The sequence below is a fragment of the Polyodon spathula genome, chromosome 10, assembly GCF_017654505.1.
Source record: "Polyodon spathula isolate WHYD16114869_AA chromosome 10, ASM1765450v1, whole genome shotgun sequence".
In the NCBI taxonomy this organism is placed as follows: Eukaryota; Metazoa; Chordata; class Actinopteri; order Acipenseriformes; family Polyodontidae; genus Polyodon; species Polyodon spathula.
In genome coordinates, this window is record NC_054543.1 from 32,747,647 (window position 1) to 32,775,356 (window position 27,710).

The 27,710-nt window shown below is 36.9% G+C and overlaps 1 protein-coding gene across 1 annotated transcript in view; it reads right to left on the minus strand.

The window, feature by feature from the left end:
• Positions 1 to 27,710, minus strand: part of LOC121322139 (partitioning defective 3 homolog B-like) — a 230,041-nt gene that overhangs the window by 32,362 nt on the left and 169,969 nt on the right. Inside the window, exons 19-21 of the mRNA XM_041261680.1 lie at positions 18,099 to 18,209; positions 16,005 to 16,304; positions 764 to 899 (exon numbers count right to left, since the gene is read on the minus strand). Of these exons, the coding sequence (XP_041117614.1) occupies positions 764 to 899; positions 16,005 to 16,304; positions 18,099 to 18,209 (547 nt within the window). The remainder of the gene's footprint in view (positions 1 to 763; positions 900 to 16,004; positions 16,305 to 18,098; positions 18,210 to 27,710) is intronic.

Genomic DNA, 27,710 nt, shown 5'->3' on the forward strand with positions numbered 1-27,710 from the left:
GACACTGAAACTTGGCTTCTGTGTCACTGACAATTTCCTCCAAAACCATCATAAAAATACAGCACTCTGTTCATACTAGATTAAAATAAACTGACTATTACATTTAGTAGAGCTATGCATAAGACAATACATGTTGTATTTAGTCGCTTTTATAAGACAGCATTACAATAACATCTTCAGTTATACTGCTCAACCTTTGTATCTTTATCTAAAGTTTCTTCAGCTCTTTGCAGTGCTTTCCCTATTTTTACTTGATGCATCTGGCAAGTAGTATTACCTTTATGTTTTAGCCGTGATAATCCACACAGCTACTTTTTAGTTGTTACATGTGGAACATTCTCTCAGACACTTTGCTAAGGCTGGAAGCATCATCACAGAAGCAGATTATTATTTAACACTCTTTCTGACAGTGTAGCTGGGATAACTCATGTGTTTGAGGTTTATAGAGTAACGCAAAGGCATAACAATGGTGATGGTGGTGATTGAGAGTAAGGTAGAAGTGACTGGAATGTTCATCTGTGAAGCTAAGTGAGAAAGCATAGTATTGCTATGCAACAGGAGTCTTATTTGTACCCCTGCAGCATAACAGGGTCAGTGTCAATACCGTAACGTACCTAAACCGTGGTGAACCGACTCACCTCTAGGCTGCACTGTATCTCTGTCTTCTGGAGAGCAAGCCAAGATTTGCAGAGCCCAGTTGAAGTATGTTAATGAAAAGAAAACATTTTTAAAAATCTGCACATAAAAACTGTTAAAAACCTACCCTGGGCTCATAATCAGGGCCTCTCCATCTTCCTTCGATTTCCTCGTATGGGGGAGCAACCCCCTCTCTTCTGGCTTGGTGATACTCCTTCCTCAGTTGCTGGATCCGGTCTACATTGCTGGCTGCGCCCTGTCCACTGTGAATCACAAAGCACAGCAATGTAAATACAAGGCCATCTCTTCAGCTTGCCCAAACATTGCCCAGAGACCACAGTTTTCATGTCATTCCTCTGAAGCAACTAACCCACTGGTGTAGTCTAACGTGATTCTGAATAGCCAGGCTTCTCAAGACACAGGCACTGCCCTTCTGTTACTGTATGTTCTGTTTAATTATTTATTTTCAGAAATTAAGTTGTCAACATAACCGTTTATCACTATCACATTCTTCTTCCAATTAGAAGCAAAGATAGTTTTTACTATCCCTTATAGATATCATGCCTCTCTGAGCATAAAGGTAGATAAGTGACAGCATAATTATGTACTCACAGGGAATCATGAATTTCAACTAAACTTCTGACAGCTATTTAAATATATGTGCCACATTCAAACGCTGCATTTAAATTCAATCACTACCACATGAATATATGTATGCACAAAAAGCAATATATTATATGCTGTAAATCAATGATCAGAAGTGGCTTTCACATAGTACTGATAAGACGGGTACAGTTTCTCTCTCTCTCTCTCTCTCTCTCTCTCTCTCTCTCCTCTCTCTCTCTCTCTCTCTCTCTCTCTCTCTCTCTCTCTCTCTCATCTCTCTCTCCCCTCTCTCTCTCTCTCTCTCTCTCTCTCTCTCTCTCTCTCTCTCTCTCTCTCTCTCTCTCTCTCTCTCTCTCTCTCTCTCTCTCTCTCTCTTCTCTCTCTCTCTCTCTCTCTCTCTCTCTCTCTCTCTATATACATATACATATACACACATGAGATCTGGGGTAAATGCTTTGTAGTTTTGATTATAGTAATAACCAGCATTTTTTTTTTTTACTGTGATGGCTAAAGATTTACGTCCACCTGGAACACTTTTGAACCCCTTCAACAATAAATTCAACTTACAAGAAACATTTTATACAAATTAAGACATTTTATATTCAGCTGTACAGGCTCTTAGTATATCATAGAAGTACATGTAAATCTGCAATGAAAGAACAGTGTTGTACACAAGCTTAATCTCTGCAGGAGTATATGAACAACATCTGGTTTAAAAGTCACAACAGTGTACAAAGAACAAGACACCACTGTGCTAGTAAGCAATTGAGAAAAAGAATGATCAAAGCACTACTAGAGTAATAGCTTTACATGTACATTTGATAGAATTTACTTTACTTTTATTATAGAGAATAACAAAAAAGGAAAACTAACACTGAAGCCAGGACAGCATTCATTGGGCCCTATTGGCAAAGCTTTAACTATTGGCAAATAATAAGTGTGATGATTCTATTGATTAAGCCATTTAAAGCCTCCGATATTATAGTCATGGTTAATGTTGGAAACATATTACAGTATAGACACAAACACAGGGTCAAAAGAGTTATCAGAAAAAAATTATGCAGTAACTTGTACCATAACAGTCATGCACAGAGAAAAATGGACCACTGCATTTAAATGTTAATTTCTACTTTCTACTCTGTGGCCATGTTTCGATGATGAAGCAATTTAAAAATCCTTTTTAGTTGACACGCCATACAAGAAGCTGTTGTTTTATGTTGTTGTGAAACTCAAGACCATTGAACAGAAAGCCACCTAAATTACAAAACAAGAACGAAAATCATCAAAAACAACCTTTGCTGCTCTCCCCACTCTGAAACAAAATGCTCTGTACAAAACACAAAGCCTATCTGCTGCAAGGTTTTCTTAACAAAGACCAGCAATTCATCATGGGTAGTCCAAGCAATTTTTCAAGTACTTAAGACAGAAGGCATTTATTTTAATGCTTGTTGCTGAGAGAAGTCATGCTGTTTTCATTTCGAAACTTGCCCCACAGCTACCTAAAAAAAGAATCACTGTTGAGATGTTCGGCTAAGCGAGCATCAGAGTCAGATTAAGTAGATGACTCCCATTACAAGGCAGCAAGCTCTACTGACAGTGTGCACAAACTTGCCATCTGTGTGGTGGCAAGTGACTCAACAGGTGCTGTAGCACAGGCTGGTGAAGATCTGTCAACCAGGTGGAGTTTCAGAGGTGCCCCATCATCCATTGTTGGTGCACTGAATGCATGTGCAACACAGATACCATCAATGTGTTGTCAGGATATGTTTCAACAATGAACTACAACACTAAAGTAAAGATACAGTTATAGTTACAACAGCTGACCAGAAAGGACAAACTGTTGGGGGGAGGGGGGTATGTTTTGGTATCAAATCTCTGAATTATTACCAGGGTCTTGCTACAAATATTTCAGAAGAATTATTATTCGCCTTTGTTTCGTCCTCAGATTGTATAATCTTGTTTTCTTGGCATTTTAAAAGACTTAGGCCAACATATTTGAGAGCTCTTTAAATAGTACCTACCAGGTTCTAATAGCACTCCAAACACACTGGTGCATGGTGCATGAATTTCTAATAAATTTGTCCAGTTCAGTTAAGAGTCATACAGTTGGAGACAGGACAGTAAAACATGTCAAATCTAATTTAAACAGAACTTTTTTTTTTTTTTAAATAAACAGTGGATCAACTAATTCGCCATGCTAATGGAATGTTTAACTACCGCTAGAAGATGGGGAGTCGTCGTGAGTAGGCACTATAAACGAGGTACTCTCTTCAAGATTTCGGCAGCCTGCTGGTTTTTTCTGCTTTTATATGTACTTTTCTGGATTCTTGTTAACAAGCTGCTAAGAGTGCCAGTCATGTCAAATGGATGATGCCACTGGGAGCTGACAGAAAGAAAGTGTAACTTCAAGCTGCACAGAATAACAGGACATGTGCTTGTGCTGTGCCTCCCATGAAACCGAGAAGAAGGGAAGCTCTTTTTCCTCTGAATTACCAAGACATGAAGCGAAGACTAATTATATTGTGTAAACAGAAAACCTAGGGAACCAATGGCTTGTTATGTGCTGTGCCCCTTGCCCTCTCCACTGCGACTGCCAATCCCCCCCTTTTTACCCTTCAACCCAAGGACAGAAATCCTTAAAGAAATACCCCAGTGATGAAGAGACACCTGCTGGGGGAGGTTAAGTCTGCAGACTCTCTTATATGGTACCAGTGCTGGCATTCCCCTGAGGGTGATACTGTTCTTGCTTTCAGAGGAGAAAAACAAAGTTTCAGTCCCCTAGGTTTTAATACGCTGACACATCTCTGTTTTAATAACAACGCAGCAGTCCATTTTCACAGCTCCTTCCAGGCAGGGTTTTCAGTCTCATTTGTGGGTCAAACAATTATTTATTTATTTATTTTTTATGTATCCAAACAATAAGCGTAACTGCATATCATAGTAGGGGAATAAACAACCTGGCAAATATTCCCCAAATTACAAGACAAAAACAGAATAATCTGCCAACAACTAAGAACTCACAGGGTTAATAAATCCCTCTCTACTGAAAATTGGCATTTCAGTAGAGAGGGATTTATAATGGAAAGCACTACCAGTTTAACACATTCTTTTTTTATTCTTTTTTTTCTTTTAGCTGATTAATTGTCCTAAATGCTCTGTCCAACAAAAAAAAATCATGTGTCTTGCCTTGAGAGGACAGATGTATGCTGACATGCGTCGCCCTGTGTTTTCCCCTCGCGCAAATGTTCCCCTATGGCTATTTTACTGGATTTATGGAACACCATAAAAAAACAAGTTTGATCAACGACATCTATTGATTCCAACAAAGAACAAGCGTTTTATCATAAAACTGTAATTTACCACCCTTCTTAAAGCTTCACTTGCATGGTCATCTTTTTCTGAAAGTATACCGTTAGGTCTTATTCAATAGTTTAAAAAAAAAAAAACAGAATAATGCTGTCTATCTTTAAATCCTCGTCCATATACAATTTTTGGGAATAATAGGTAACTAACACCATCAGTGCAGGCTGGATAGATTGTGTTCTGCCAGCCCGCAATTACAACAGCCCAAATTGAAATCAAGTGTGATTTGAAATTAGCAGATGGAGACATGGCACAAAAGAGATGCTCTCTATTTTTAAACAAAGGACCAGGTATTCGTTTGCTGAACCAAAACTGAACAGAGACACAATGTTAAACTAATATAGTCACAACTAGACAGGGCTTGGGAGTGCCAATTGCAGTGAAACATCATTGAATATACATCAAATAAAACAATACGTAATCCGTGGGGACGGGGTCAAATTTGACACTGGGGTTAATGTGCGAGGGGTTAGCAAATACTTTTCAAGCAACTGTAATAGCTGTTTATTTATATATTTATTTTTGTTGCTGAACAGATTAATTTCAACAAACTTTCCATAACAACCTGATACTCAGGCAGATGAAAAGAATACAGAGATAGCCTTTAAGGCTTTAAATTGGATTTTCTTACTTTCTATAAACCGATAGCAACATCCACTTTTCTTTCTTGTGTCAAACACCTCTTGGTTCTTTGTTTATTTAAATTTAAGGCAAATAGGCAGATTTATTTTCTAATACAACACGACTACTCCCCAGCACCTCTCCCTTCCTGTGTTGTAGGTCAGACTTACAGGAATTAAACCATGCGACCTAGAGCACAGCATGTGATTAGGTACCAGTAATCTAAAGCTCTGCATTTGAAAAGTATACACATCCTGGAAAAAGAAATGAACACCCAAAACATCTTCAACACAACAAATGGGGGGCAATGATGATGTTGCGTGTCATGCACACAAAGCAATAATATGCAACCTGGCTGGACTTTAATTTTGTTTTAAATCATACTTTCCGCCAATAAAGGCTTTATTTAATAACTTTATAAGACACAGTTTATTTTTAACCATAACTGTCTTCATGTGACACAACATATTGCTTATTAAAGGAATGATGACTGTACAATTCCTATTAGATTAAAGGCAAATTTGCAACAAAATGTGTGTCATGTTAATTAAATATGATTTATGTACTCTACAGATGGCCCAGTCATAAATTAGAAGATGGAATTCTTACCCATACCACGACTGGGTCAACTTACTAGTCAGTTAAGACTAAATTAATGGTTAACCCTTGCAATGCCTGATACTTCCTACTTCACTAAGGTTTACAAGGCTCCAAATCACATTTGTTTATCCCCACTGGTTTCTAAGTACGGTCCAATTAAAAGGGCAAATTTACAATCAGCCCCAGGCACTGCAAGGGTTTAAGAACCGAGTACAAGCAGCCACTGATCCATGACAGGAACTCTGACGGCCAGCAGTTCTGAAGTTTCTTTATCATCTCGGTGCCCTAGAGAAACCTGCAGACTGCAGCAAAATGCACTGCGGAGTGTATCATTTAAAAAATCCATTAGCTAATCCCGGGAACATAATTAGAACTGCCATTTTGATTGAGCGCACATCAGGCAGTCCAAATGAATAACACTATCAATGTTTAATTAGAAATCACACAGCCTATGGTTCAAAACTCTTAATCACACAGCTCACAGTGTTAAAATAAAGTGTGTTTTGCACTATGACCCCCAGAAGAGAACGAAAGGGGGGTAAATAAATTGGTAGAAACAGTTCATTTGGTCACCACTTTTTTTTTTTTTTTAAATCTGAGGTCTAAGCTTGAGTATTTACTGTAAAGGGTAAGCATATTTACTTTCCTTGCTCCAAAGAAACCGACAAGCTGACATAATACATAGAGACCATTATTCATTTAGTTCCATAAGAACAGTGTTTATCAAAGTCTGTGAAACCAAAATTAGCATAAAGCTGCAGAATTACAAGCGCTGCCAGTTTTTAACAACATGGTTTGCTGAATGGCCAGTGATTTCCTAAGGGAGCTACATGGGCTTCACAATAGTTAAAGTGTTAGATTTGACCACTGCTGTTGAGAAAGTAAGTTATGAAAGTTATTATTTACTTTAATATAAACATTACAAATGGGTATTTAATGGCCTTGGCTTTATTTACAATAATACAAACTAGTGGGAGACTGCAGAAGAAACCCAGCTTTACCAGGAGCTTACTGATAACAGTGACAGGCTATCACTCCATAGTTCTGCTTGTATTGTCTGCAATAGAATATCTGTAATCTGAAGAAACTGTAGATGCAATTTTTCATTTGTAATGGTTTTTGCTCAGAAAAAAAGTCAGCTCAGCAAATTTTAAGTGCTCTGCAAATAATGGCTTGAAGCTTTGCCACATAAATCCCAGAAGAAATGCATCTTTCAACAATGGTGCTGCCTGCTTTTACGAAGGCCTCACTGCTTTCAAAATTTATTGTTTCATTTTAGAAATGGACTGTAAAATACCTTGGTATAACTGTCCAATGGTACACTGGTACAATGCTGCCTGACAACAACCAACAGTCCAGATTTAAGTATTAAGAAGCACTAGCCCAAATCACAGAAACAATCCAAAGTGGTTAAACAAAGACAAGATGTGCCCTTAATAGATGAGGTATTTAAAAGAAAGACAAAACCAGGATTCCTATGCGTTGCTTATATGTATTTTTACCCCTTTCTTACAGACAGAGGCAGACATGGCCAATTAACAACCTGTGAATCCACCTGTACTCAAAACTTGGTCACTGCTTTTGAAAATCCTTTAAATAACACTTAATACAAGATACAGAGTCATTTTAGGAAAGCCTCCTTCTGAAGCAGGTTTCTTATCTTAAAAAAAAAAAAAAAAAAAATCGTTATAAAGCAGCTTTCATGATCGAGTTATCTCAAATTGATGCCCGGCAGAGCCATACAATATTACTTTTTTTTTTTTTTTTTTAAATTAAATAATGACACATTTAGCCTAGTTAGACATATCACATGAACCTTGCATAAGCACAACGTTGGCCTACCGTAGACACACAAAGAAAATACCAGGCAAACATGAAGGGGCAAGACCACTGACTTATTATACCTCGAAAATACTTGTCTGTCAGCCTGTAAGAGGCTGGAGATCCACGAGGAGGCAACGCGTCTGGCTGTAGGATCAAAGCAACAAACTGGAAAGTGACCCAGATATACTCCATGGTTTACACAGTTCATAGTGTAACCAGCAGAGCCACCATACAGCATTGGCTTGAGTTTAAAAAAAAACCAAACATATTAATACATTTCAGAAAATGTCAGAGAACATGGTCCTGTAATTAACCTACATGGGGCTCGGATCAAATGCTCATTAAAGACAACAGGTAGGAATAATAATGAACCATAGCTGCTCCCACTACAGCTTGTCATGATTCACTCTTTTTCTACAAGGTTTCCTAGGCTACCCCCAGCATGTCAGCCAGTCACAGCTGTTGAGACTCATTTTCACTGGCGTTTATTTTAATGTTTTATGAGGCAGCTAAGAAATGGCTGATTAATTCAGTTATGGTACTACAAAATATATTAAAAAAGGGTTATTCAGTCTAGGACAGCTTGATCGTTAATACTAAAAGATACCCTGGGAAAGATATATGATAAATCAATGCAGACTGGTATGAATACAAAGATTAAAAGAATGTATGTTAACAACAGGCATCTGCTGCCACAGCTGTAAAAATGTTATATAATGAAGAAAAAAATGAGATCACTGTGGCCCACATAGACTGCATGTAAATTAAGTGGAAGTGTGAGATACTGTCAGAAGCATGGACAAGTTCCACTACATATCCACAGACACTGAACTTGCAAAAACTTGTGGTCACTTTTCTAGTTGCAGGTTTATGTAAAACGCTAAATAGTGACATACAGTATGTGCACCTCCACTATATCCCATTCTTCAGGGATAAGCATTCCCAGCCAGCAGGTGACAGACATTTTTGAGAAACATTATAAATTACACATTAGACTAAATGCAAAAGCGACCTTCTACAAATGATATGTTATCCCCTGCTGGAGAAGAAATCTGATATGATGTTACACTTCATAGATGTTTCCACAAAGAAATCACTTACAATATGTAAAAGATATTGCTAATATCAGAATATGGGGACATAGGGGGTGCCTGACTGTTTATCCCTCCATCCACATGTTACACTTACATTGCATATATAGAAATTTCTCAAAAACAAATAATTGTAGGAAAAATCTTTTGGAGCAAAAGTTTTGCTTTTGTGTATGAGGAAAAAAAAAAGTTTCAAGAAATAGATGTCTACAATAACTTATTTCAGCATTTTTTTTTAAATACCCCAAAAATGCTAATTCAAAAGTACTGATACCCTTACAAGAAAATGAAATTTATAACTAGTTGAGGCACTTTTAGCAATAATAACCTCTTTTAAACAATTACAATATTTGTCAGCGAGCTTTTGGCATGATTCTTTAGCGATTTTTGACCATTCTTCAATGCAAAACTGTTCCAGTTCATTCAAATTCTGAGGATTTATCTTGTGTACAGCCTTCTTCAAAGCATTCTTCAACTCATGCTAAAGATTCTCAATTGGATTTAGATCGGGACTAAGCCATTCCAGAACCTTGATTTTATTCTTCTTTAACTATTCTGAAGTAGATTTTGATGTGTGCTTTGGATCGTTGTTGTGCTGGAACGTCCGGTTGCACTTTAAACCAAGTTTTGTAAGGATGGTTTTAGATGATAGGCCAATTTTTTTTTTGGTATGCTGTGGAATCCATTTTACCATGTATTAAAACTGTATTTTCTGTGCCATCAGAGGAAAAACAGCCCCATAGAAAAATATTACCACCTCTATGACTGACAGTGGGTATGGTGTTCTTTTCTTTGTACTCCTTACCAGACTTTCTCCAAACGTAACGACTACCAGCGTGACCAAATAGCTCGATTTGTGTTTCGCACTCCACAAAACCTTTGACCAGAACTCATATTCATCATTCAAATGTCATTTTGCAAACTTTAAGTGATTGTCTTAGTTATGTTTTCCTAAGTGTGGCTTTTTCCTTGACATGTGACCATTGAGACCTTCATCATGTAATACTCAATCTATGGTTGAAATGGAAACCCCAGTTCCACTTGCAGCCATTTCTCTTTGAATATCTTTGGCAGTCAATCTCGGATTGTTATTAACCTTCCTCACAATTCTTCTACTTGTTCTTGGTGAAAGAACCTTCTTTCTTCCACACCGAGGGAGTGTTGTGACAGCACCACGAGTCTGTATTTCTTGATAACAGTTGAAATTGGCACGCTCAAATGCTTGTAAATCTTGTTGTATCCTTCTCCAGCTTTATGACAATAAATAATTTTATGTCTAAAGTCTGCAGATAACTCTTTACTTTTTCCCATATTGACTTATTAGTAACAACAGTAATCGTCCTATGCCTAACCCTTTCATACTCTCTAAGAATATTCACCTACAATCCAGCAGTTACTAGACTTTTCTAGAATTAGGTTCTGCATTATCATATTGAAATTTTTAGCACCTTGTAGACAATACTATTATAGCATCAATGGGTATGAATACTTTTGAAATAGCATTTTTGCAAAAAAATTGCTGAAATAAATTATGATAGACATCTATTTATTGTAACTTTCTTTTTCCTCGTTCACAAAAGCAAAACTTTTGCTACAAAAGATTTTTCCTAAAATTCTTTATTTTTGAGAAATTTCCAAAAATTATAAATTTCCATTGTGGTATGTAAACTTTTGACTTCAACTATCTGGAGAACTATTTGACCAATTGTCATGAAACCTAGTATTAACATTAACTACATTAAGTTACTGAGAGTTTTCATATTCTGCGGACATAGGTGCTTGTCTAGCTGTTCACATTTTTGCCTTTACCTTGATTATTGCTTATGAAATTAGATTTTTTTTTCTATGCTATTCTGTACATACTCTTAATAATGCTGATGCTCTACTTTAGAATTTACAGCGGTACTTCTTGATATTGCATATCTGCTCTGGTTTCTGTATCTCTTTTTTTACTGCAAGAACACAATCCCTATTCCCTGGTGATAAGCACAGTGGAAAAATTAACCCCAAAAAATAAATCACATATAACAATTTCAGTATCAGTTGTGCAAAAAAAGAGGAAAGAAAAAATACTTTTCAGTTTCAACATAAATGACAGTAAAATGTGTGCTCTTTAGTCTTCTCTTGTATAGATTAAATGGCTCTTTCCCAGTTTAGTGACATTTTCTCAAATGGAGTTTGACAACAAAAGGCAGCCTTTTCCGGTAGCTTGGAGGAAACCTTTCTAACAAGAAGTGGCACCGCTTTTGAAACGGCTTTTACAATTGTGACAAAAATGAAGATGATCTTTTGTGGCATTACATTATTTAGAAATATCTCCTATTTTGGGGGGGACAGACTGAAGCGACACTACACCTGTTTCTATTGATGTTTTTTTTTTTTCTGTAGCCACTACCTACAGAGCTGGCAGTGAGCCACATGGTTAGAGATGAAAGAATATGGTGGCTATTCTCTTCATTCTTTCAATGGGTTTCTCCACATCTTGTTACTGATGAGTGCCCCTGTAGTCTGGCAGAACTGAGGTCCAGAAATTCACAGTCCTGTTAAGTAGATTTAGATTGTAGCCAAATGTGCTGGGATTCAAACTCCACATCTCTGAATCATGCAAAGGTTAAAATGATTACCATACTATTGTGCAGAATTACTGTCTGGCTGGAAGTGGATGAAAATTAAGTCTTAGTTGAATGAGATACACAAATGAGCAAACATTTAGTCAGCCCAGACCTTTGTTTCTCTTCTATCTGGTCTCCTTTCAATCTCAGAGTGAAAGCTTTCAAAAGGCAGAATATACAGTACTTTCTAAGCCTTAGACATCGTGAAAAAACACCCATTGATTTTTTTTATGTGCACCTTGGTATAAACATTTACTTTGCCACACATCTTGTGCATGCATATATTTGAAATATATTCAAATGGAAATTCAAATGGAGACTCTCACAGATTTTAATGTCAACGAACTGACCTTGCTAACCCCCTACCTGCTCTATAACCTATTAACCTATAAACTATTTTCCCAAGCTTTTTACTGAATGGAGTGTTGTTAAGGTGCAAGCTACTTTTGAAGCTTCGTTCACACGTTTCGAAAAAACTGCGGTTCGTTTCGCAGTGGGAGTGGGGGGGGGGGGGGGGGGGGGGGGGGTCATTGATGCGCCGGGTTGATATTTGGTGATTATTTTAATTAGGGGAGTGGGGAAATGGATTCTTTTTATTTATTTATTTATTTAAGTTATGCTCTCTTGAAAATGACAATCCAATTCAGATGGACAACGCGTGTGCTGTCCCTAACTGCAAGACGAAGAACGACACTTTGCGAGCTTTCTCAAATTAAGCATGATTTGCCCACTCTGCAACCTTCAATGATTAGTAATGCCTCTTGTGCTTGTTTAGCTCCCCGTCTGGTGCATTACAGAAATGGCCGGTGATTTTAGCAGTAGCAAATGCATTAAAACAAGCATCCTCCATCATTACCTGGGAGAGAGAAGGAGAGGGCGAAATACACACTTAAGACTAGCAGCCCATTAATCTGGCTTCAGCTTTTCTCTGAGTACTCAATCAAACAGAACCAGCAGATTAATTAACGTCCTGAAAGAAATCAGTAAGGCGCACTTCAAAACTCTCCGGATCAACACTAAAAGCTTTTCTGGATTAATTTATAATTCTGGTCGGTGAGACACATCAATGGGGGAAGAAAATAAATAAATAAATAAAAATAACTGTTGCACTCTCATGAAACCCCTTCTCAACTATGAAGCCCTTTTACTCGAAATGGAAAAGCACAACAATTAGCACTGCTTAACTCTCTCATGTCTACATACAGAGCACAGTGTATAGCGCCCTGGCTAATGTACTGTAACGTTTTACAATACCTTTGCCTCCTGCTACAGCTGCTGCTGCTGATGCAGTTCCATCCTACCTCTCGCACTAAAGACAATTATTTGCTTCTAATTGGACACAAAAAAAAAAAAAACCTAATGGTACTTAGGTTGTTATAGTAACTTTTCTAAAAGCTCTCCTGCTTCCCTCTCCAGAGGCTTGTAGTAGCTTTCAATCCCAGATCTTGATAATGGCAGCTGCAGCAGAGAACATAGGCAAGAGGGCTTTGACATTTTCTATGAAAGGGTTTTATCATGAAGTATTTTTAACAAGCTTCCCTTAAGAAGTCAAGATAGAGAGGTAAAGAGTGAGAGAAAGCAGGAGCGCCCGTCAGTGTGTGTGAGTGTGTGTGTGTGTGTAAAACTAGTTACCTGCCTACTATGTCTTTTTAGGATCTAGAGAAACTGTACCCCAATTAAGTTAACATGACATATAAATTAAAATAAAACTCAATACAAGACTAGGGCTATTACTGCAGTTGAAGGACATTGTAATAAACAACTGACCCAGGGTTACTTAAGTATTGTATTACCACTGTTTGGACAAATTAGATAACCCAAGAACAATCACTTGCAATCAGCGCTTTGCACACCACTTGTTCATGTATCTTTTTTTCATTTTCTTAGTCATGTGTTTCTTTTTTGGTTCAAGGTTGGGTGATTTTTTTGTGTTCAGTACTGTGTATACAGTGAACATTACTGTTTGGGGCAGAATTAGGTAAATACTGTACTGATAATACTGTGATAATTCCAATAAAAAAATTTAAAAAAGCTTTTTTTCAAATTATTGAAATCCTGCCTATAGTTTTGGGAATCTGAAGATGCATTAAACTACAAGTATTTATACAAAAAATAACTTCAACAATTAATGTATAATTCAGAGAACAAGACTATGAAGAGAAAATCAAACCTGTCAAAATAAATTATGACCAGCTCCATAAATGACAATAAATTGAGTCTTTGTATGGAAGGGAGGAGGGTAGTTTATGAAGAGCATCAACTGTCCTTGTTGAATTTAACAATAAATTAAGTGTTGGTTGCCTGCCCTTTACAATTTCAGAAGTTTGTTTTATTGCCTAACTAAATGACAATGACTTTTAATTATTCTTATATGCCTGACCTTAAATCAAAAATGCCACGTCTAACATCTTTATTTCACACATTCTCAGTTTTTAACTTTAATTGGAGATCTATAACTGGAATCTAATAATCTTTCTTGGCCCAATGCACTCACATGCAATTGCGACTTCATAATTAATCACAAACGCTTTTGTGCTTAAGTTCTATGTATTGTATAAAATGCAAAAATATGATAAGCACTTAATGAGTTATTAACAACAATAAAATATTTCAACTGAATATACGGGCTTTGTGCTGCAGAGAGAATTTTTCTGAATACCATAAACTGAAAACTAAGAACATTTTACTAGCAGTGTATCGTTATTATCATCGCAAACACAAAGAAAGGCATTACCGGTATTTATAGTACACTGTACATCATTTATTCTTTAACTTAATTACACGTTTTGAAGATGCTCGTGATGATTTTAAGAACCAGTACTTGCAATCTTCAGTCACACAAGCCACCTTTACAACTCTTGCCTTCTTCCTCTTGCCAGAGTGGCGTGATTTACATGTTATGCTTCTGGCGGCATCTGTTTTACTATGGGTCTACTACAAAACCCTTTATTTAAAGTCTATAATACACAGCTTGATATTTAAACCTATTGTTTTACTACAGTTGGCTTACAAACAGGTCTAGTAATGTTTACTAAACACATTGCAATGAACACATAAAAACATCTGGTCCCATTATTTATTTTGGTTACAATTTTTCTAGTTACAGCATGTATGTATTTTATTATTTACTGCATGTATGTATTTTATTATAATACTTTTTTTCCCCCCAGGGAAAGTAACAATGCGCTGGATTAAAGAATGCATTTGCTGTACATTTTTTTTGGAAATTGCTATCTGCTTTCCAGAAAACAGCAAATTTTAGATGGGGGCTTTTATTTTTATGATATGGACCAAAATATAGATGGAAAAAGATGAAACCCTCAAATCACAACTTTACTCTTAGTAAAAAATAAATAAAATAAACTCCCCTTTTGACTTTTACATGGAGATATATGACAAAAGCATTTTTTTTTACTATGAACAACAAATTAAACAAATACTTTAATTGGTTTCTTCAGTAGTTTTATAATTGACAACATAAGCAGACTTTAAATCTTTTTTTTTTTTTTTTTTTTTAATTATGCAGTGCTACTAATGGGACTGCAGGTATACTGTGCACTAATTACTGTTAACAATACATTATCATAACCAATCTTAATGGCCCTGGCATTCAATCTGGTATCATTTTATTCAATCATTTAACAGCAGCGTGCATCACAGTGTTCAGCTTGTTTAGTGATCTTTATAGCAGTGTTTTGGAATCTTTTAATTTGATGTTTCCTAAGTGCTCCTGCGGATGCAATACTGAGAATGGGGATTTAAAAGTCAAAGGACACTGCAGAGACTTTGCTGCCAAACAAACACATGGTTACAACTTACTGAGCTATACCAAGTGTCATTCTGTTTAATAAAAAAGTTAAATAAACTGCTAATGTTCCATGGCTTAGATCTTCATAGAAGCCATTACTGGTGATTTTGTGACTTGTATTCATTTAAAGAGTTGAGATTCTGCAGAATATCTGTTAGTTAAACTGAAATAATGTGTTTTATTAAATCTCTCCTCAGTGTTTAGATAAATGATCAAGTAGTGAATAAAGCAGGTTCCTGTCCCACTACTCCCAACCCAAGAGACCCAGGGAGGTCCTGAACATGAATATTACAATTCCTAAATATTTAATTAGAGTTATTTTAAATTATAATTCTTCTTTTTCATAATACATCCCTATCTAATTGTCCTCTTTAATAAAACAGATTAAGGGAGTCTCAATATCTGTGCTCTTTCTCATACACATATTTAGAGTGGCAATCTTTTTAGTGATTAACCGTTCTTGGACTTGGGCTCCCTGCGGATTGAGCTCAGAATAGAGGTATAAAAACCCTTGAGATAATTACAGATATTATTAAATCAAAATCTACCCCATATACACTGGGCTACAACTGTAAATAAAGAGCAAGCCAAATACTTAAATACAATCTGGTTTTGGTTGATTTTTCAAAAAGTAGTGTTTCCTCAATCCGTGTAAACACTAAAAAGAAAAGTAAACCGTATCTAATTTTACAACGTCACACAAGTTAATTATAATCTAATTTAGCATTCACCTGCAGGCATGGTTTGCTTTTTTGGTTTTCTTTTAGCGGGACAGAGGGGCGTATTATTCTAATGCAATTATCATGGTACGATTGTAAAAAAGACCATCACTATTTCTGGTACCTGTCAGCATGCGGAGCGGGCTGGTTTCGAGGTTTGTTAACCTTGGCGTAGAGTCCTTCCAGATGCTCTTCATCTGCAGGATGGTCCTTCTGGTAGTTAACGGGTGCAGGGGGCAGGTGTGGGGAGGGTGGCCTGTACACTCTCTGGGGCGGTGCCTTTTCCCTGAAGTTGTTGATTCGTGCATAATTTGGGTCGGCCTCGTCATCTTCAAAATCAGGCAGTGGGGGACCATGTGCAGGAGTGTGATCGTATTTCACTTTGGCTTGCTTCTCCCTCAGTTCCTGGTGTTTCGCCTCAATCCTTACATTAATAAAACAAACATTATTGCTCGGTTACGTTATATACCGACACTGACAGAAGGAGCACTCCCAGAGCACGGTGTCTGGAGCACCCCCTACAGGGGATTCCAGGGAATGTACTATGACTAAGGCAGACAATGGAAGGAAACTACGTAAAAATAATAGTCTATATTCAGATTCGTACCCAAATGTATTAGGGTTTGCTAAAATCTATAGTAAATTATTTGCATGCAATGAGATTCTGAACATTAAAACATACTGTAATAACTACCCATCCAATCAGTTTACCTGTTAAATATATTGTGAGCTCTTAGATCTAAAGTTAAAAGGTGATTCTGATCATTTAAAACAAATAAGGGCTTGTACACAAACAGTTCCTTCAGATTTCACTTTATTTAAATTTAATCAAAGCCACTGCTGTAATGTAAATCTGACTTGTTTGGGAATATCTTAAGTGAACCAGTAAAAACAATTGTATTTGGATATTGTGCAAGGCACTCTTTTTAAATTAAACAAAGGCTAATTTAGTTCAGTTTTTACTTAAATGGAAATCCACTGAGCAAAAACAGCTCTTTGGTACCCTAAATGCTCTGTGGATTATTATGCCAAATCAGCACATGTTTTTTTTTTAACTGCTGATGCATTTACTTTAAAATTTCTAATAGCACTAACAACATGTACTAAATCATTTTATTTTATTAAAAGAAACACACTGCAGGCAATTTCATCTCATTTTGAACAACTGCCATGAAATAAGAAATAACATTTAAAAAAAAAAAAAATACTTGGCTGGATTTAACTTCCACTTTTTTCCAATTATATGAAAGCTTCAGCAAATAATACAAAAGTTAACAGAGGATATACAATTAGAGTGTCTCTTATTCCAGGTCAGTGTTGCCTGTGTGGGAACTCTTTTGCTACTTCTAGATTAAATATTTTGTTTCTCAGATATCTGAAGTGCATGAGCTGGCTTATATGGTACTCAAAGCAGATAAGACAGTCAACACAATCTTCAGAAGGTGCGTAGCCGGTGCTAACTCCCCTGACTTTAGACCATGGTTAGGCATCCCTGTTGAGTCATGTTGTGAACTGCTTAATGGAAATACCCATTAATCCAGTTTCCTGACCATTTGCCTAATCTGCAGTCTCAGGGCTAAAAACAACCTGATTGGCATTGTTATTCAGACACATTCATGAAGTCTAGACTGTTTCAATGATTGTGGCCCCTTCTTCACCAGGAAGGTCTTGTACACTAAACCACTGGTCAGGTTAATCTGAATTTGACAGTAGGCGATTCATTTTGTAATTGCTTAATTCTGTGGTCTGCACAGCATTAAAGTTTAAAATTGTCCTTTAAGTACCGGTATAATTTGCTTCTTAGGGACTGTAAGTAACTGAAGTCGGTAACTGTCTGACAGCGAGCCGCGTGGTGCAGGAAGGGGTCACAGGGAGAACCGATTGTGAATAAAATTGAAACCAGATGGAGGTCCAAATACAATTAGAGAGACTGCTAAAGTCCTTTATTAGGAAAAGAACATCCTCAAAAGAGGGGCTTCAACATCCTGCCCATTCATTAACTGTTTCAATACTGAATGAGGCTCCGTCAATCCATACATGTCAAGCAGATGCTGGAGACGGGCGTTTCCGAACATTAGTTTCAGCTCTCATGCCAAAAAACTACAAAAAAAAGTTGCACAGCATCTGACACAAGCACGTTTTTCTTTAGTTGGCCAAAAGTGATGCACACCCTTTGCTATTTCCCCAAACAATCATCATGAAAATGAATAGAACTTACCTCTCTCTCTCTTCTTTCATTCTCTCAAGTTCCTCCTCACTAAGCATTTCAGACTTCTGTTTGTTAATCTTCTGATCCGGCTTTCCCTTCTCATCCTTCTTTTTGCCAAACCTGAAAAAAGTTGACAAGGTTCCATTAATTGTAAATAAACATGGGTGTGCCAGTTTATCCACAATATCTCACTCACATATCCATGAGTGCTGTCTTCTAGTTAGAAATTTTATTTTTTTCTTAATTACCTTTCAGGCAGATTTTGCAGACTAAATTCTTACTGGAAGTGTGGCTAATTAGGTTGGGTTACAAACGGCCTTTGCTTAGGACTTGTTCCCACTGGATTTCTCAGATATACCAAAGCTAGACAGTTTAGCGAGATACAGTGAAGTGAGTCCACCTTCTATTTCCATTGCAGTTTTTCAGGTCCACTTTTGATATTGTGTGATTTCTGTCCAGAATAAGTCAAAATAACAAAAATGTGGTATAAAAGCTATTTTCTGTTAATGTCCACCTGCCTCACATTTGTATTTACTTGAACTTTGAAACACAAAGCATAACAAAAAAAAAAAAAAAAAAAACATTTTTCAGAAAAGCTGCATAAGATTAGTTTGTTATGTTTTTTAAGGGAAAAAGAAGACAGTATCAATGCAATATCTGTGATAACTAACAGGAGTCACCCAGATACAAAAATTTTAATAAATGTGGATTTCACTGATAGAAACTGCCTCTTTAAAATGACTGGTATGCAGTCTCTTAGTCTTTTTTCTAATGAACATGCCGTTAATAATTCTTTTAGAGCTTAAACTGTATGGGGTCAAAACCAGCAGTTAGTAGGCTGTTGGACGTCCTCCCTTTGAAGCACACTGGGAAATAGGAAATGCTATTTGTGTCTTAATAATAACCACAAATAATTGTCAGTAAAATGTTTACTGTCACTCACCTACCATAGATGACACTAAGGGACAAAAAGACTCAGAACAGGTTACAGTTACTTAGCCAGGGGTAGCTGGCAGATTACCCAAAGGGGCTTTATTAGGGTAGCAGTTTAGCATTGTTAGTACAGAGGGGAGGAGACCCATTTGGTTTCTCTCCCCATGAACAGCAATGGCACCATTCAGTGTTAATGACTAGTGTTGTCTTCTTAGAACCTAATGGAATACAATACTCCCTGTGTTGATGTATTTATTTTACAATGAAGTCCTTAAAAGAAGTCTGTAGCCAAATCTTTTTGTTCTGGTTGGCTTTACAATTTGATGTGAAATGATTTAAAAACAACAACAACAAAAAAATAATATTAAAAAGAATTTGAAAACTGTTATGCTGCTCCTATACAAACTATCTAAATACTGTCACATTGTGAGTTTAGGCCTTTATAAGACTGATTTAACGAAGGGAAGTTTACACCTCCCCTCCCTTTGTAAATTGTTGCTCAAAACAATAAGCTTTAATTGAAAGATATTTGCTGTGTGTTGCTACAGAAGAGGAAATCCATCATAAGCTGTCTAAAATCTTGAGTTGCAACTGTAGGATGACATGCAGGCTACTGCCAAGAGGCATCAAACACTGTTGGAATGGAAAGAGGCTAAGCACTAAAGAGGGAAGCTGGATTATTCTTACAGTGGCCTAACAAAGGGAACTAAATGGCACTGCAATCTTAACCTGGACATCTGCCTGTGAAAAGTTCCAGTTTACACGTATACAATGAGATTAGTGGTCTCATCTCCTTCCCTGGAGGAGTGTGTGCTCCGTATCACAGATTTGCTCACTTGGCAATCCTTTATCCAAACAGGGTCTTGTCCTGCTTAAGAGTCCGCAGGGGCTTTGCACTAAATGACGATATCAAATCGTAAGTAACACGCTCAACTCAATTTAAATAAAGTTCTCAATGGGTGCTGAAACTAAAATAACCGGACTGGAATCAAATGGAAATTGAGCAAGTCAGCACTCCTTAATCAAGTCTTCGTCAGTAAATGACGATAACATGCTTCTTTTCAAACCTTTAACACCGAACAATTCTCAATGCAAACATTTTGTGTTGGGTCATACTACACTAGTGAGAAACAACAGTGGCCAAAACATTTGAATGGTTTTATATACCCCTAGTGTACCTCCTCTCTGATCAATTTCAACGAAGCGAGCGATATGGAATGAAGAACCCTTCTGGTGTCAGCCACAAAGCTGATGAAACCAGAGTTCAGTAAATTCTGTGATCTTTATACAAAGCAAGATCTTTTTTTTTTTTTTTTTTTTTACCTGATCTATCTTTAATAAGGTAAACAGCATCATGAATCTCCACAGGCTTGAAGTATTGCTTCAACAACAAAGGAGATTTTTTTTTATTTTGTATAATATTATGATACATGCTTCTGCCTCAGACATGCCGATTTATCATCACACCAATGCTGTCTCATTCCAAATGACATCAAAGAAAATTATGACATTGACATTATTTAAAAGCAGGAAAAAAAGGTGCATTTTCCCGATATTGAAATAGTTTACGAGGTTCCTTTCAGTAGAGGACAGTAGTGTGGAATACTAAAGAGCTACTAGGAAAACAAAAGAATGATGCAGGAAATTTGCATTTGCCTAAAAGGTAAACTGATTACAAATATTAAAGCACTGAGCAGCTGAATGATTTTTTTCATGCGTTAAGAGCACAGAATTTATTGAAGTTACACCACACCAAGTATCTACCCAATCATACAGACACTACTGTAGGCTCTGTTCCTTTGGTTTATATGTGGCCCATCCATTGTGTTTAGTACTTTAATAAATGCAGCAAATTCAACATATTTTTTAATACAGGTGTATGTTTGCCTCGATGCATTTCAAATTGGATGGATGAGATTCTGCCTTATAATCTTTAAGCTTGCTTGTGATGAAATGTATAAAAGGAGGATAGTGATGAGGACGCTCAAGTTTGCAAGTAATACACCACACCTGTTTAATGGTAGCACATCGATATGCTTTGAATAAGTGAGAAATACTGGATTTCAGTTTTAAAGCAAGTTAACAAAAAGCTAAAGAAAATCAAGTCAAGGCCATACAATGAAACAGAAACTGTCTGTGATACATAGTGTGCAGCCTAATGAGCATTTCATACAGAATAAGTATCTCATTCTAATACATTGAACAGTTCACTGTGTTTGTGCAAGACTTTATGAAAAACTAAATACAGTGGGACGTCGCATATCCGACTGTCACATAACCGTCCTGATCAATTAACCGCCTCGCTAAATAAATAAATATTTATTAAAATTAGGCTACGAGAGTAATGGTATTGGCAGAAAGCGTTATATACAGCTTTATAGCAATCAGCCTTTTGGTGTGTTCCGCTTTAAGAGAGACGGGCTGTGTGCATGTGCCAGTCGGCTGTGTGTAGCAAAGATGTTTCAATACACCAGCTGAGAAAGCTTTACTCTTTTTACTCTTTTTTGTGCAATGTGTTTATAACATGGAGCGCATGCTTGCAGATATTGGCAGCAGGTTGTTGTAACTTTTAAATGCATTTGAATTCAATACAAAGCAAGCTTTATAAACGCAATGCTTACCAGCTGTTTGTTTAAAATAGTCAAAGCAATATTCAAACCAAGCTTCTTATCGGCTGTTGGCAATATCAAGAAAGAGCGCAAAGTACCGTGACAGAGATATTAAGAAAGCAGAACCAGGGAGGCAGGGACTTCTACAGTTAAGAAAGAAGCCATCAGTTGCAGGTTACTGTACATTTATCGTTTCTTTTGTATTTTGTTTAAAAGGTTTGCGTGGAGATGGCTTATAGTAAACCGCACAGCAACACTGTGTATTGTAGCCTAATTAATCTTGTTTACATTTTCTTACTTTTAAAGCAAATAATTTCACAGTGTTTAAGAGTAGTTTGAGTGTTGTATTTGTTCACCAACCTATTTATGCATGTGTATATGTAATTTTCTATGGATATTCGCACATCTGACTTTTTCACATATCCGCCCATAGCCCAGTCCACGGGGGGTCAGATATGCAACATTGTACTGTATGCTGAAAATTCTGCATTTTACAAATTTGTAAACCTCAAACACTGAGAATTAAATCACCATAACTTACAGTTACTTCCAAACCTTAACTATAATAGAGATAACCATAAGACAACACATTACAACATTCCCAGGGCCTTAGACCAAAATCCAAAGATAATGTTACACATGGTCTGGTTTACTGGTCTGCTGTATTGAGTTATCTTTCCTAGACTGAGATAGTCGTCTGACTTTTTGAGTGGAGTTCTCTTTCCCCAATTTTTAGTTCCTAAGCCCATATATTGGTCTGAAGTGATGAAATTGGGAGCTATGGGAGAATGGAATTAAAAACAAAGCAACAAACAAACAAAAAACACTCTGATCAGGGCATTTTGGATAATCCAGCTTCAGCTTTTGTGGAACCTCGTTTATTTTTTGTTTCATTTTTACTTTACATTATCTTTGCTAATACTAAAGTAATTACAGCTAATTAAAAAATGATACATACTACAACCTTGACCAAGTACCTGTTTGCAGATAACGAGTAATGATCATTAGCTGCAAGTGAAATATAATGCTCACACCTTTGAGCATTTTCTATCCATAAAAGATCCAAAAAAAACCCATTTTGTAGCCTGTTAATGAAATGGAGGCTGAGAATCAAGGGATAGCTTCTTTTTTTATATAAACATTATCTAGTCATAATTTACCACTCTGGGGACTGGAAGTGAATTACAAAAAATGAGAAACTACAACAAAAGCCAAGCCATTAGTGGTTAGCCACTTGAATGACTATGACAGTGTAGGTCAGCCAATAAGCAAAAGTGCCATGCCAACATCCCAAGAAGAGTACATAAACCATTTTTAGTTTGTAAGGAGATTACATAACAGCTTATTTTTTTGCAAGGGAGATCATTCTTCATAACCCACTAATGCCTGTAGCATTTATGCATAATGTGGCCTTTTTAACGAATCTTTGTTTGACAAAATACATCCTTTATTCCATTTGAAAAATGCACTGCTGTTTGTTCCTAGTGCAACCTCAGCTATATGTCCGTACAATACAAATCCTCCTGTCACCTCTATCAAATCTGAAATCTTGCCTCTTGTGAATGAAACTAAAACTGCATTTTATATAGTAGAGAGTATATGTCCGTGTCAGTCATTTGCATAACAAATTGATCAGTCATGGCAGGGACAGTTTATTTACAGAAAAGTGTGTTTTAAACTATAGGTACATCATCTCCTCTAGTTAGGAACATCATTCATGTCTCAATTACGCCTTGGGTGTTAGGGGTGGGTTCTTTGGTGTTTCTCACTCATTTTAAGTGAAAATGATGTCCTGCTACAGGGCATTCGATAGTCTCCATAGATTAATTTACTCGGTTGTCTGCTACTGAAAATCACAAGCTGAGAAATGTCTAATTTCTACATATTAACGCTGTTATTCATCCCAGCATAACCTAATTAGACCTAAGGCTATTTCTGTTTCCTTTTCATCCATCGCTTTGAAATCTCACACTTGTTTAAAAACTCAAATAAAATTACCACACTGCAAGTTCTTCTCCAGCCACTTCCTGTAGCCAGGGAAAAAAAAGATGATGTAACAAAAGATAGAGTCATGAGCAACTGATGCTAAGAACAAGAGTGGGGGCAGCTAAACATGTCAAACTCAAATGCACGTATCCTTCCTGCCCCCATACTCCCAGTGTGCACAATACACTGAATTGTGGAGCTCTGTGAAGGATGTTGTCAGGTCTAGGTCAGACTAAACCACGCTTAAATCTGTAAATGAGGTATTTTCATTTGTGTTCCCTTCCTTTTTATATGTTGGGATGACTCATTTGTTAACAGACCATTCCAAGACTGGTAAAGGTTGGTCTTAATTTTAAAAGTGATCAAGTAGAATACAGAAATACTAAAAGAAACTAGCCTCAAATCGATATAAATTCTAGTCTATTAGCGGTTGTTCTATTGCAATGCAGTATAAATCTGCAGTTATTTGTTTTAAAATTACCAACATAGGTCATGGTATTCTGGCTGCCTAACTTCCCATTTTTTTGGGGATTAGGCACCCTTTTGGATCAAACTATTCTGTATCTTGGCATACGCCTGAATGTGAATGAGAGGGATTTTTCCAGTCAGTCAGGGTATCCAAAATGGCACCCATAAAGCCTTTGCATAACCTCCTCTTTCTATAAACCTTGCCTAAAGCCACCTAGATAATATCAGAACCCCCACTGGGTCAAAGATCTCACCAGTAAACAATCATTCTCACCAGTAAAAATTGTTATATAACTAACATTTAAATGGGAAAGTATGTTGTCAGATGCAATTCTTAAATTGGGGTCATTTTATGTTTCCTCATAATCAAGACCCCTAGGGTCACTGGCAGTAATCAACATACACAACGCATGCAAGTTGATACATGTTTACACCAACAAAAGACCAGGAATGGTATCCCCTTATCTTTCAGACAAAATCCCTTGCTTCAAATTCTTGCAGAGGGCCATAACCACTAATGTATATCATAGTGCCACTTTCATCTCAAACTGGTTATTTCATACTGACAACCAGACTTAAGATCCAATCAATCACTGTGCATCATTCTCACAAAATACCCTTTTCAGGACACCTGAAATTGAAGAACAGGAAAGGAAAATTCCCCTTTAATTATTTGATATCAGCAGTGCAGCCACTCTGAATTCATTAGCAATGATATCAGGCAAACGAGCAGACCTGAATAAAAAAATACAAAAAAAAAAAAAAAAAAAAAAAAACACCCAGGAACAATCAGACCATTTTCCTTACAGTGTCTTAATGCAGTCTCAAGTGAAGTTTTTCAAACTTAACAATCACAATTAACAAGACTAGAATTATTTGATTATAAAATCTGATGTTACTGACCTGACCTCAATTATGTGCTTCAGTGCTGACTGTACATCAAATCAGAAGTGCTTCAAATAATGAGCACTGGGCCTCCATTGTGCTATTGTTGTATATATCTCAGGAGGTTACATACTGTACGTAGGTAAGAAAATTTAGAATGTACAATGCAAGCAGGTTTTACAAAACCAAACTCCACTGGTTCCGAAAAATAACTTTTTTTTTTCAAATCTGTTTTTTGGTACAAATTTGCAATTGCATACCAACATGGATTGCACCTTAAGTAATGCATTCACCCTTCTTCCCTTGTTTCAGATTTAGATGAATGCTAATGTTCACATAGTAATGTCAAGCCCATTACAGCTTGAGCTGATCAAAAACAGATAAAGCTACTCTGCCACTAAGCACAATTTTAAGAGAAGATTTTTTTTTTGCAAAAAAAAAAATATATATATATATATTCAGGGTATTTTTTCTAAACTGCGTCAGCCTGTTAACAAGAGCTAAATATAGTGCTTGTCTGCGTCCTGTAATTAAAGCATTTTTTAAAACGTGCCACGTGTTTCATAATTTGGTGTAAGCAAGTTCAACTGGATTTCATATAACATGACCGCTGGTGAAGCGAACATTTAAACAATGCATTCAAACTGAAATGAGTTGTTCAGTAGTTTGCTAACCACTGAAACCTGTACAAACAACGCGGCAACGGAGAGTGCTCTGCATCACAATGATGAACAGCTGCATGCACACAATGTTGGATGTTTCAAAGCATACACATTCCTTTTGTGAAAGCACACGTTTTACTGGTTAGAAAGCCGAACTACGTAAGGTAGTGAGAATGTATTACACAAAAATAAATGAAAAATCGATCTACTTCTCAAGATTGTGTTTCGTTCACTACTATGTTATTTCTCCTACTCATTCTATAATGCAAGGTAGCTACTTGGTCTTTTGTGTGTGTGTGTGTGTGTGTGGTTTTTTTTTTTTCATTTTGGTGTAAATTTGGATTTGAGGAACACTACTAGTTATTAGCGTGGGTGTTTTGGGGGGGAAAAACACCGAATTACAAAACAGCAACGGTCATTGAAATGTCTATAATAAATGATATTGCAGCTGTACAGGATCTGCAATGGCTCATCAACACAACCCCCCCCCCCCCGGGCTTGGGCACTGTGGACTCATGTCCCCTACTTTGTAGTGAAAAGGCAATAACAATTTCAGATATAAATCAAGTTATTTTAATGGTAGGATACTTTACATTAGAACTCCCCTCAACGACCAGGTACCAGGAATTTGCATAATCGTAACTCTTTGAACAGGTCACACTTAGCAGTGTTACTGCAGCAATAAGTCTCACCTAAGGTCAACTGGTTACCTGGTGGGAGCTGCCCATGAAGACACAGGGGAGGAACAATGTGTTTAACCAGGTCGGAACAAAATTATATAGGGGCCTGATTTCTCACATTCCATGGCACCTGGTCATTTAAAAATCCTCCTCTAACCATTTTTCACACACAATTGCTCCTTGTTGCCTTGACAATAGAACTCTCAGCTCAGTAAAAAGAAAAAAAAAAGAACTCATAACTGCATTTGGACAGCACATATAATTTCACTTCACTGTGCATGAGTACAAAGCAGAAGTACTATGTTAAACGCAGTATTGGAACTCTTTCTGTTAATTCAGGAATTAGGTGAACTCACTCCCAGATTTTCCTCCCTGTGAAGGTGAACAGTAACAGGCTGAATGCGAACTCACTGCTGCTTGAAAGCCTGGTGTAAAAACGGTACTGGAGAGAGTGGATTTCACAACCTTGGTGCACAACAGGTCAATAATGACATAAAGGCTGACAGTATTCAGATCTGTTGTTGTTTAGACCATCTGAATAAACCCCACACATCTGATGTGTGAAAAGAGCAAGAAGCTATGAGCAACCTCAGTAAGCAAGATTGGGGATTCTAAGTAACGATTGTAATAGGGGTTAGTCTGAAATATCCTGATGCTTTTATCGAGGATCTAACGGTAGTTAATATGTTCCAATACAAAGGACCTGTACAAGAAAAGGCAGAGCTTCATGATTTATTTAGAGATTAATCACCTCAGAGAGCTCAAAATCAGTTGCAACACTGTGTTTACAGTCAGGGACCCAATTTAAGAACCCGAAGGACTGAAGCAAAGGGAAGATGAGTGACTTGCCCAAGGTCACAACACGAGTCAATGTCATAACAAAAGTAAAGTCCTTTACTTTTGCCAATGGTCATGTCATCTCATAACCTTTCCAATTAGCTCTCTTTTTATAAGGTCAAACTGTCGAGTAAATTAGTAAATTAGAAATCACGACCTGAATGCCCAGTGGTGTAACCTCCACAGGCCGAAACCATATCAGTTCACATGCATTAAGGATGTATATTCCTCTAGCAGGCAATCAGCAGCCATAAATATGTGTTGATTATACATAGCCTACAGTATACTGTATATCGAAAATAATAAAGCTTCTAGTCAGTGTGGGACTCTCTGCAGTAACTGGACACCAATAGCATAACCAAATAACTAAATACGTTCCCTGCATTTTTCTCATTTCACAAAGGCGGACTATGATATAGACAGCAATTTATTTAATAAACACAGTCTCACGATGATCACTGAGTTTGACTGGCAAATTACTTTCAACCTTATTCCTTCTCTTGTCTGGGTGAGGCCTCTAATCATTTCTCTCCATGTAATGGTGTTTTACAGGAAAGGCCC